Source organism: Brachyhypopomus gauderio, chromosome 13 (genome assembly GCF_052324685.1).
Source record: "Brachyhypopomus gauderio isolate BG-103 chromosome 13, BGAUD_0.2, whole genome shotgun sequence".
Lineage (NCBI taxonomy): Eukaryota > Metazoa > Chordata > Actinopteri > Gymnotiformes > Hypopomidae > Brachyhypopomus > Brachyhypopomus gauderio.
Genome location: NC_135223.1, coordinates 8,680,562 through 8,694,019, shown reverse-complemented (window position 1 = coordinate 8,694,019; position 13,458 = coordinate 8,680,562). Strand labels below are relative to the sequence as shown.

The 13,458-nt window shown below is 44.2% G+C and overlaps 1 protein-coding gene across 1 annotated transcript in view; it reads right to left on the bottom strand.

The window, feature by feature from the left end:
* Positions 1–13,458, bottom strand: part of atn1 (atrophin 1) — a 76,440-nt gene that overhangs the window by 6,002 nt on the left and 56,980 nt on the right. The window contains exon 6 of the mRNA XM_076971359.1: positions 1–95. This exon is cut by the window's left edge and continues 122 nt beyond it. Coding sequence (XP_076827474.1) covers positions 1–95 — 95 coding nt within the window. The remainder of the gene's footprint in view (positions 96–13,458) is intronic.

Genomic DNA, 13,458 nt, shown 5'->3' with positions numbered 1-13,458 from the left:
TCTTTTTCCACAGCTTAGAACCATCCAGTGGGACAAAGAGAACATCTGTGCGTGCGCATGAGTTCCCACTGCCACGATCTAGAACCCTGTGGAACCTGTAATACATGCACAAGAACTTCAACTCTTAGCAGTATTACATTACATTTTGTTTGTTATCAGGAGAAACTATGTGGTCTTCAGGTAATCCCAGTTTATGTGGTTACAATGGGATTGGGTTTCAGATGAGCATATCTGTTAAATATGCAGAACCTGCATAAATATGCAGGACCTGCATTCCTTCCACAACAGGAAATGAATAAAAGATTTGCATATGTGTAGAAAACATTTTATTTTTGTTTATCAGCAAAGAGGATAAACATTTAAAAAATTTATGTTAATAAGTTAATAATATGCAAATAAGAATCCAATTCATTCAGCTTCAGTTGTGTATATTGTGATATATCCTGTATATGTTATGTTGATGTATACAGTGATATACCCTGTATATGATATGATGGTGTATATTGTGATATTGTATAAAGCGCTCGACATTGCATAAAGCACTCAATAAATTCATCAACAGCAACACAGTTTATTGAAACCCTCACTGATGTAACTGCTTTGGCCCACTCACCATCAGATCCAGAGGAGTTAGATAGTCTAACCGACTGCATCTACTATACCTGCAGATCAGCTCTAGATATAGTAGCTCCACTCAAATATAAAAAGGCAAGATCAAAAAAGCTCGCCCCGCACACACACTGACCAAACTAGAAACTTAAAACAAATGGCACGTAAATTAGAGCGGAAATGGCGATCTACTAAATTGGAAGTATTCCACTGTGCCTGGAAGGATAGCATTATTGAGTACAAACGGGCACTCACTAAAGCACGCTCAGCATACTTAGCCTCACTGAACGAGAATAATAAGCAATCATAGATTTCTTTTTAATACTATTTCTAAACTTACAAAAAATCAAGCAGGCGCAGAACCTCAGATTCCAGTAAACCTCACTAGTAATTAATTTATTGATTTCTTTGATAATAATATGGAGAATATTAGACAAAATATAAAATGGTTTATTGATAATATGTCATCTGGTTTGGTCGATATTGATTTAAATTTTACATTAGGAGAAACACTTGATGCTTTTCATCCACTCCCACAATCAGAATTAAAGAAAATAATCATTTAATTGTACTACTTGGACACTAGATTCAGTTCCCTCAAAATTATTAAAAGGGGTATTACCATTTGTAACAATCTCTTCTAACTGGATTTAGGCCCCACCACAGAACTGAAACAGCCCTTGTCAAAGTAACAAATGATCTCCATGCCTCAGATCAAGGCTATGTATCTCTTTTAGTGGTTCTTGATCTTGGTGCAGGTTTCGACACTATAGATCACAAGATCTTGCTAGAATTGTTAGAACGCTGGGTTGGAATCTCAGGCACAGCCCTTTCATGGTTTTACTCTTACTTAACTAACCACTAATCAGTTTGTAGAGCTCAATATTCTATCCAAACTTAAAAAGTAAAGTATGGGGTTCCGCAAGGCTCCATCTTGGGACCACTATTATTTACATTATATATGCTACCATTGGGCATAGTCATAAACAAACATGGTGTCAATTTTCACTGCTATGCAGATGACACTCAACTTTACATATCAGCCAAACCTGATGACAAACTCAGTTTAGGAAAAATTGAGGCCTGTGTAAGAGATATTAAATGCTGGATGTCTCTAAACTTCCTCCAACTAAATGAGGACAAAACAGAAGTTCTCCTTGTGGGCCCCAAGGCCGCAAGACAAAAAATACCAGATCTAATGCTTAATCTTGCAGACTACCCCATTACACCTGGCACAGTAGCCAAAAACCTAGGCGTCATACTCGACTCTGACCTATCATTTGATAAATACATAGATAATACTACTAGGATAGCTTTTTTACATCTCTGCAACATTGCCAAATTAAGAAATGCATTATCACAGGATGATGCAGAAAAATTGGTGCATGCCTTTGTTAGCTCTAGATTAGACTACTGTAACTCACTACTGTCAGGATGTTCAAATAGGAATCTGAATAAACTTCAAATAGTTCAAAATGCCACAGCCAGAGTTCTGACCAGAACTAGAAAATTTCAGCATATTAGACCAGTCCTATCAGCCCTGCATTGGCTCCCAGTTAAATTCCGTATTGATTTTAAAATTCTATTATTAACATATAAAGCACTACACGGGCTTGCTCCTGAATACCTCCAGGAACCTATTTCCTACTATGAACCCCCACGTCAACTAAGATCACAGGGTGCTGGTCTTTTATTAGTTCCACAAATTAATAAGGTAACAGCAGGGGGAAGAGCCTTTTCTTATAAGGCCCCCCAGCTCTGGAACAACCTCCCAAAATGCGTACGGGACTCTGACACAGTCACAATCTTTAAGTCTAGCGTTTGATAATTAACATCCCCCCTTAGATAAAGGTACAGATCCAGGGGTTCATAGGCGAAGGGTTTTATGGTTGACTGGGGTGCTGGTGCTGTCGTCCTGTCACTGCTCGTGGTCACTCAAGTTTGTTGACAGTGCAGTGGATGGATGCCATTGTCTCAGGATGCCCCCAAGTCTGTTACCTTCTGGTTCTGCCTTTTTAGCTAGGCTGTAATAGTTTAATTTAATGCCGGAGTTGCTGCCACACTCCAGAAATGTTTATAATTTCATATGTCCTGTATATGTCCTTATACAGCAGACGTACTGGCGGACCGCGGTCCGGATCCGAACCCGAACCCAGTCCTGTCCGGACCCAATCTCATTCCTGATTAACTGGATACGGACAAAAAAATTTACTTCAGCATTTACTTCAGGGCTATTGAAAAACACTCCGTCACGAGTGTTACGTTTGCCACCCCCGCTCAACAACTTACGCCCACCACCCCCCCCCCCCCCCCACCCCGCCGCCCCGGACCTCAGGTCACAGCTATCTGCCAAAATTGGACCGCGGACAAATTTAGTTGAGTACCACTGTTATACAGAGCTAATTTTCCCTGTTTTATCTGCTCCACATGGCTGCCCGCCTACTCGAGCAACACTGAGATGAGGAGAGCCGAGCCTTTCCAGAGATCCATCCTGGGCCGGCCACCTCCTGCCTAATCAGATATGATGGAGGATCAACTCACTGCCCTGACTAACCAGATATGATGTAGGATCAACCCACTGACCTGACTAACCAGATATGATGGAGAATCAACCCACTGCCCTGACTAACCAGTGTGATGGAGGACCAACCCACTGCCCTGACTAACCAAATATGATGGAGAATCAACCCACTGCCCTGACTAACCAGTGTGATGGAGGACCAACCCACTGCCCTGACTAACCAGATATGATGGAGGATCAACCCACTGCCCTGACTAACCAGTGTGATGAAGGATAAACCCACTACACTGGACCCTCTCACCACCCTGAATTCTCCTCTGCTATGACTAACATTACCAACCATCAAGACCTTTAGGACTAAACAGGAATTACATAAAGAACTCATGTTTATAAATGCACACCAAGATGGACTTTATTTATCCCTCACATCTTTTCCTCTTTTCTCTCTTTTTAAATTGTTGTCACGGTGACCGGCGTCAGCCAGAGGAGGATGGGTTCCCCCCTGAGTCTTGGTTCCTCTCAAGGTTTCTTCCTCATGCCCTTAGGGAGTTTTTACTTGCCACTGTCGCCCTTTGGCTTGCTCACTGGGGGCTAGGACTCAGACACTTGTAAAGCTGCTTTGTGACAACAACTGTTGTAAAAAGCTCTATATAAATAAAATTTGATGACTGATACATGGATTGTTATGCCCCATCGATTCCACAATCCAAATCTAACATGCAGATTGGTTGTCTATATCTCGTTCCCCTACATGCGTTTTTCATAGTATTGTGAATAAATCCACGCAATTGTCTGCCTCTGGAGATCACGGTCATGCTCATGTACACACTGAGTGGTCTCTCACTCTCACTACACTCATGTGAAGATCACTGTCATGCTCATGTACACACTGAGTGGTCTCTCACTCTCACTACACTCGTGAAGATCACGGTCATGCTCATGTACACACTGAGTGGTCTCTCACTCTCACTACACTCATGTGAAGATCACAGTCATGCTCATGTATACACTGAGTGGTCTCTCACTCCACTCATGTGAAGATCACTGTCATGCTCATGTACACACTGAGTGGTCTCTCACTCTCACTACACTCATTTGAAGATCACGGTCATGCTCATGTACACACTGAGTGGTCTCTCACTCTCACTACACTCATGTGAAGATCACTGTCATGCTCATGTATACACTGAGTGGTCTTTCACTCTCACTACACTCATGTGAAGATCACGGTCATGCTCATGTGTACACTGAGTGGTCTCTCACTCTAACTACACTCATGGGAAGATCACGGTCATGCTCATGTACACACTGAGTGGTCTCTCACTCTCACTACACTCATGTGAAGATCACGGTCATGCTCATGTACACACTGAGTGGTCTCTCACTCTCACTACACTCGTGAAGATCACGGTCATGCTCATGTACACACTGAGTGGTCTCTCACTCTCACTACACTCATGTGAAGATCACAGTCATGCTCATGTATACACTGAGTGGTCTCTCACTCTCACTACACTCATGTGAAGATCACTGTCATGCTCATGTATACACTGAGTGGTCTCTCACTCTCACTACACTCATGTGAAGATCACGGTCATGCTCATGTACACACTGAGTGGTCTCTCACTCTCACTACACTCATGTGAAGATCACTGTCATGCTCATGTATACACTGAGTGGTCTCTCACTCTCACTACACTCATGTGAAGATCACGGTCATGCTCATGTGTACACTGAGTGGTCTCTCACTCTCACTACACTCATGTGAAGATCACGGTCATGCTCATGTGTACAGTGAGTGGTCTCTCACTCTCACTACACTCACGTGAAGATCACTGTCATGCTCATGTATACACTGAGTGGTCTCTCACTCTCACTACACTCATGTGAAGATCACTGTCATGCTCATGTATACACTGAGTGGTCTCTCACTCTCACTACACTCGTGAAGATCACGGTCATGCTCATGTACACACTGAGTGGTCTCTCACTCTCACTTCACTCATGTGAAGATCACAGTCATGCTCATGTATACACTGAGTGGTCTCTCACTCTCACGACACTCATGTGAAGATCACGGTCATGCTCATGTATACACTGAGTGGTCTCTCATTCTCACTACACTCATGGGAAGATCACCGTCATGCTCATGTATACACTGAGTGGTCTCTCACTCTCACTACACTCATGTGAAGATCACTGTCATGCTCATGTATACACTGAGTGGTCTCTCATTCTCACTACACTCATGTGAAGATCACAGTCATGCTCATGTATACACTGAGTGGTCTCTCATTCTCACTACACTCATGTGAAGATCACTGTCATGCTCATGTATACACTGAGTGGTCTTTCACTCTCACTACACTCATGTGAAGATCACGGTCATGCTCATGTGTACACTGAGTGGTCTCTCACTCTCACTACACTCATGGGAAGATCACGGTCATGCTCATGTACACACTGAGTGGTCTCTCACTCTCACTACACTCATGTGAAGATCACGGTCATGCTCATGTACACACTGAGTGGTCTCTCACTCTCACTACACTCATGTGAAGATCACGGTCATGCTCATGTACACACTGAGTGGTCTCTCACTCTCACTACACTCGTGAAGATCACGGTCATGCTCATGTACACACTGAGTGGTCTCTCACTCTCACTACACTCATGTGAAGATCACAGTCATGCTCATGTATACACTGAGTGGTCTCTCACTCTCACTACACTCATGTGAAGATCACTGTCATGCTCATGTACACACTGAGTGGTCTCTCACTCTCACTACACTCATGTGAAGATCACGGTCATGCTCATGTACACACTGAGTGGTCTCTCACTCTCACTACACTCATGTGAAGATCACGGTCATGCTCATGTGTACACTGAGTGGTCTCTCACTCTCACTACACTCATGTGAAGATCACGGTCATGCTCATGTGTACAGTGAGTGGTCTCTCACTCTCACTACACTCACGTGAAGATCACTGTCATGCTCATGTATACACTGAGTGGTCTCTCACTCTCACTACACTCACGTGAAGATCACTGTCATGCTCATGTATACACTGAGTGGTCTCTCAGTCTCACTACACTCGTGAAGATCACGGTCATGCTCATGTACACACTGAGTGGTCTCTCACTCTCACTTCACTCATGTGAAGATCACAGTCATGCTCATGTATACACTGAGTGGTCTCTCACTCTCATGACACTCATGTGAAGATCACGGTCATGCTCATGTATACACTGAGTGGTCTCTCATTCTCACTACACTCATGGGAAGATCACCGTCATGCTCATGTATACACTGAGTGGTCTCTCACTCTCACTACACTCATGTGAAGATCACTGTCATGCTCATGTATACACTGAGTGGTCTCTCATTCTCACTACACTCATGTGAAGATCACAGTCATGCTCATGTATACACTGAGTGGTCTCTCACTCTCACTACACTCATGTGAAGATCACGGTCATGCTCATGTGTACACTGAGTGGTCTCTCACTCTCACTACACTCATGTGAAGATCACGGTCATGCTCATGTACACACTGAGTGGTCTCTCACTCTCACTACACTCATGTGAAGATCACTGTCATGCTCATGTGTACACTGAGAGGTCTCTCACTCTCACTACACTCATGTGAAGATCACGGGCATGCTCATGTATACACTGAGTGGTCTCTCACTCTCACTACACTCATGTGAAGATCACTGTCATGCTCATGTATACACTGAGTGGTCTCTCACTCTCACTACACTCATGTGAAGATCACTGTCATGCTCGTGTGTACACTGAGTGGTCTCTCACTCTCACTACACTCATGTGAAGATCACTGTCTTGCTCATGCTCATGTAAACTAGGGAGTTTTTCCTTGCCACTGTCGCCTTTGGCTTGCTCACTGGGGGCTAGGACTCAGCACTTGTAAAGCTGCTTTGTGACAACAACTGTAGTAAAAAGCGCTATATAAATAAAATTTGATTGATTGATTGATACACTTAGTGGTCTCTCACTCTCACTACACTCATGTGAAGATCACGGTCATGCTCATGTGTACACTGAGTGGTCTCTCACTCTCACTACACTCATGTGAAGATCACTGTCATGCTCATGTATACACTGAGTGGTCACTCACTCTCACTACACTCATGTGAAGATCACTGTCATGCTCATGTGTACACTGAGTGGTCTCTCACTCTCACTACACTCATGTGAAGATCACTGTCATACTCATGTATACACTGAGTGGTCTCTCACTCTCACTACACTCATGTGAAGATCACGGTCATGCTCATGTGTACACTGAGTGGTCTCTCACTCTCACTACACTCATGTGAAGATCACTGTCATGCACATGTATACACTGAGTGGTCTCTCACTCTCACTACACTCATGTGAAGATCACTGTCATGCTCATGTATACACTGAGTGGTCTCTCACTCTCACTACATTCATGTGAAGATCACTGTCATGGTCACGTGTACACTGAGTGGTCTCTCACTTTCACTACACTCATGTGAAGATCACGGTCATGCTCATGTGTACACTGAGTGGTCTCTCACTCTCACTACACTCATGTGAAGATCACGGTCATGCTCATGTACACACTGAGTGGTCTCTCATTCTCACTACACTCATGTGACGATCACTGTCATGCTCATGTATACACTGAGTGGTCTCTCACTCTCACTACACTCATGTGAAGATCACTGTCATGCTCATGTGTAAACTGCGTGATCTCTCACTCTCACTACACTCATGTGAAGATCACGGTCATGCTCATGTATCCACTCAGTGGTCTCTCATTCTCACTACACTCATGTGAAGATCACGGGCATGCTCATGTATACACTGAGTGGTCTCTCATTCTCACTACACTCATGTGAAGATCACAGTCATGCTCATGTATACACTGAGTGGTCTCTCACTCTCACTACACTCATGTGAAGATCACAGTCATGCTCATGTATACACTGAGTGGTCTCTCACTCTCACTACATTCATGTGAAGATCACTGTCATGGTCACATGTACACTGAGTGGTCTCTCACTCTCACTACACTCATGTGAAGATCATGGTCATGCTCATGTGTACACTGAGTGGTCTCTCACTCTCACTACACTCATGTGAAGATCACGGTCATGCTCATGTACACACTGAGTGGTCTCTCATTCTCACTACACTCATGTGACGATCACTGTCATGCTCATGTATACACTGAGTGGTCTCTCACTCTCACTACACTCATGTGAAGATCACGGTCATGCTCATGTGTAAACTGAGTGATCTCTCACTCTCACTACACTCATGTGAAGATCACGGTCATGCTCATGTATACACTGAGTGGTCTCTCATTCTCACTACACTCATGTGAAGATCACTGTCATGCTCATGTATACACTGAGTGGTCTCTCACTCTCACTACACTCATGTGAAGATCACAGTCATGCTCATGTATACACTGAGTGGTCTCTCACTCTCACTACACTCATGTGGAGATCACTGTCATGCTCATGTATACACTGAGTGGTCTCTCACTCTCACTACACTCATGTGAAGATCACGGTCATGCTCATGTGTACACTGAGTGGTCTCTCACTCTCACTACACTCATGTGAAGATCACTGTCATGCTCATGTATACACTGAGTGGTCTCTCACTCTCACTACACTCATGTGAAGATCACTGTCATGCTCTTGTATACACTGAGTGGTCTCTCACTCTCACTACACTCATGTGAAGATCATAGTCATGCTCATGTATACACTGAGTGGTCTCTCACTCTCACTACATTCATGTGAAGATCACTGTCATGGTCACGTGTACACTGAGTGGTCTCTCACTCTCACTACACTCATGTGAAGATCACGGTCATGCTCATGTGTACACTGAGTGGTCTCTCACTCTCACTACACTCATGTGAAGATCACGGTCATGCTCATGTACACACTGAGTGGTCTCTCATTCTCACTACATTCATGTGACGATCACTGTCATGCTCATGTATACACTGAGTGGTCTCTCACTCTCACTACACTCATGTGAAGATCACTGTCATGCTCATGTGTAAACTGAGTGATCTCTCACTCTCACTACACTCATGTGAAGATCACGGTCATGCTCATGTATCCACTGAGTGGTCTCTCATTCTCACTACACTCATGTGAAGATCACGGGCATGCTCATGTATACACTGAGTGGTCTCTCATTCTCACTACACTCATGTGAAGATCACAGTCATGCTCATGTATACACTGAGTGGTCTCTCACTCTCACTACACTCATGTGAAGATCACTGTCATGCTCATGTGTACACTGAGTGGTCTCTCACTCTCACTACACTCATGTGAAGATCACGGTCATGCTCATGTGTACACTGAGTGGTCTCTCACTCTCACTACACTCATGTGAAGATCACTGTCATGCTCATGTATACACGGAGTGGTCTCTCATTCTCACTACACTCATGTGAAGATCACGGTCATGCTCATGTATACACTGAGTGGTCTCTCACTCTCACTACACTCATGTGAAGATCACGGTCATGCTCATGTGTACACTGAGTGGTCTCTCACTCTCACTACACTCATGTGAAGATCACGGTCATACTCATGTACACACTGAGTGGTCTCTCATTCTCACTACACTCATGTGACGATCACTGTCGTGCTCATGTATACACTGAGTGGTCTCTCACTCTCACTACACTCATGTGAAGATCACTGTCATGCTCATGTGTAAACTGAGTGATCTCTCACTCTCACTACACTCATGTGAAGATCACGGTCATGCTCATGTATCCACTGAGTGGTCTCTCATTCTCACTACACTCATGTGAAGATCACTGTCATGCTCATGTATACACTGAGTGGTCTCTCACTCTCACTACACTCATGTGAAGATCACTGTCATGCTCATGTGTACACTGAGTGGTCTCTCACTCTCACTACACTCATGTGAAGATCACTGTCATGCTCATGCTCATGTAAACTAGGGAGTTTTTCCTTGCCACTGTCGCCTTTGGCTTGCTCACTGGGGGCTAGGACTCAGCACTTGTAAAGCTGCTTTGTGACAACAACTGTAGTAAAAAGCGCTATATAAATAAAATTTGATTGTTTGATTGATACACTGAGTGGTCTCTCACTCTCACTACACTCATGTGAAGATCACGGTCATGCTCATGTGTACACTGAGTGGTCTCTCACTCTCACTACACTCATGTGAAGATCACTGTCATGCTCATGTATACACTGAGTGGTCTCTCACTCTCACTACACTCATGTGAAGATCACGGTCATGCTCATGTGTACACTGAGTGGTCTCTCACTCTCACTACACTCATGTGAAGATCACTGTCATGCACATGTGTACACTGAGTGGTCTCTCACTCTCACTACACTCATGTGAAGATCACGGTCATGCTCTTGTATACACTGAGTGGTCTCTCACTCTCACTACACTCATGTGAAGATCACGGTCATGCTCATGTGTACACTGAGTGGTCTCTCACTCTCACTACACTCATGTGAAGATCACGGTCATGCTCATGTGTAAACTGAGTGATCTCTCACTCTCACTACACTCATGTGAAGATCACGGTCATGCTCATGTATCCACTGAGTGGTCTCTCATTCTCACTACACTCATGTGAAGATCACGGGCATGCTCATGTATACACTGAGTGGTCTCTCACTCTCACTACACTCATGTGAAGATCACTGTCATGCTCATGTATACACTGAGTGGTCTCTCACGCTCACTACACTCATGTGAAGATCACTGTCATGCTCGTGTGTACACTGAGTGGTCTCTCACTCTCACTACACTCATGTGAAGATCACTGTCATGCTCATGCTCATGTAAACTAGGGAGTTTTTCCTTGCCACTGTCGCCTTTGGCTTGCTCACTGGGGGCTAGGACTCAGCACTTGTAAAGCTGCTTTGTGACAACAACTGTAGTAAAAAGCGCTATATAAATAAAATTTGATTGATTGATTGATACACTTAGTGGTCTCTCACTCTCACTACACTCATGTGAAGATCACGGTCATGCTCATGTGTACACTGAGTGGTCTCTCACTCTCACTACACTCATGTGAAGATCACTGTCATGCTCATGTATACACTGAGTGGTCACTCACTCTCACTACACTCATGTGAAGATCACTGTCATGCTCATGTGTACACTGAGTGGTCTCTCACTCTCACTACACTCATGTGAAGATCACTGTCATACTCATGTATACACTGAGTGGTCTCTCACTCTCACTACACTCATGTGAAGATCACGGTCATGCTCATGTGTACACTGAGTGGTCTCTCACTCTCACTACACTCATGTGAAGATCACAGTCATGCACATGTATACACTGAGTGGTCTCTCACTCTCACTACACTCATGTGAAGATCACTGTCATGCTCATGTATACACTGAGTGGTCTCTCACTCTCACTACATTCATGTGAAGATCACTGTCATGGTCACGTGTACACTGAGTGGTCTCTCACTTTCACTACACTCATGTGAAGATCACGGTCATGCTCATGTGTACACTGAGTGGTCTCTCACTCTCACTACACTCATGTGAAGATCACGGTCATGCTCATGTACACACTGAGTGGTCTCTCATTCTCACTACACTCATGTGACGATCACTGTCATGCTCATGTATACACTGAGTGGTCTCTCACTCTCACTACACTCATGTGAAGATCACTGTCATGCTCATGTGTAAACTGCGTGATCTCTCACTCTCACTACACTCATGTGAAGATCACGGTCATGCTCATGTATCCACTCAGTGGTCTCTCATTCTCACAACACTCATGTGAAGATCACGGGCATGCTCATGTATACACTGAGTGGTCTCTCATTCTCACTACACTCATGTGAAGATCACAGTCATGCTCATGTATACACTGAGTGGTCTCTCACTCTCACTACACTCATGTGAAGATCACTGTCATGCTCATGTGTACACTGAGTGGTCTCTCACTCTCACTACACTCATGTGAAGATCACGGTCATGCTCATGTGTAAACTGAGTGATCTCTCACTCTCACTACACTCATGTGAAGATCACGGTCATGCTCATGTATCCACTGAGTGGTCTCTCATTCTCACTACACTCATGTGAAGATCACGGTCATGCTCATGTATCCACTGAGTGGTCTCTCATTCTCACTACACTCATGTGAAGATCACGGGCATGCTCATGTATACACTGAGTGGTCTCTCACTCTCACTACACTCATGTGAAGATCACTGTCATGCTCATGTATACACTGAGTGGTCTCTCACTCTCACTACACTCATGTGAAGATCACTGTCATGCTCGTGTGTACACTGAGTGGTCTCTCACTCTCACTACACTCATGTGAAGATCACTGTCATGCTCATGCTCATGTAAACTAGGGAGTTTTTCCTTGCCACTGTCGCCTTTGGCTTGCTCACTGGGGGCTAGGACTCAGCACTTGTAAAGCTGCTTTGTGACAACAACTGTAGTAAAAAGCGCTATATAAATAAAATTTGATTGATTGATTGATACACTTAGTGGTCTCTCACTCTCACTACACTCATGTGAAGATCACGGTCATGCTCATGTGTACACTGAGTGGTCTCTCACTCTCACTACACTCATGTGAAGATCACTGTCATGCTCATGTATACACTGAGTGGTCACTCACTCTCACTACACTCATGTGAAGATCACTGTCATGCTCATGTGTACACTGAGTGGTCTCTCACTCTCACTACACTCATGTGAAGATCACTGTCATACTCATGTATACACTGAGTGGTCTCTCACTCTCACTACACTCATGTGAAGATCACGGTCATGCTCATGTGTACACTGAGTGGTCTCTCACTCTCACTACACTCATGTGAAGATCACTGTCATGCACATGTATACACTGAGTGGTCTCTCACTCTCACTACACTCATGTGAAGATCACTGTCATGCTCATGTATACACTGAGTGGTCTCTCACTCTCACTACATTCATGTGAAGATCACTGTCATGGTCACGTGTACACTGAGTGGTCTCTCACTTTCACTACACTCATGTGAAGATCACGGTCATGCTCATGTGTACACTGAGTGGTCTCTCACTCTCACTACACTCATGTGAAGATCACGGTCATGCTCATGTACACACTGAGTGGTCTCTCATTCTCACTACACTCATGTGACGATCACTGTCATGCTCATGTATACACTGAGTGGTCTCTCACTCTCACTACACTCATGTGAAGATCACTGTCATGCTCATGTGTAAACTGCGTGATCTCTCACTCTCACTACACTCATGTGAAGATCAC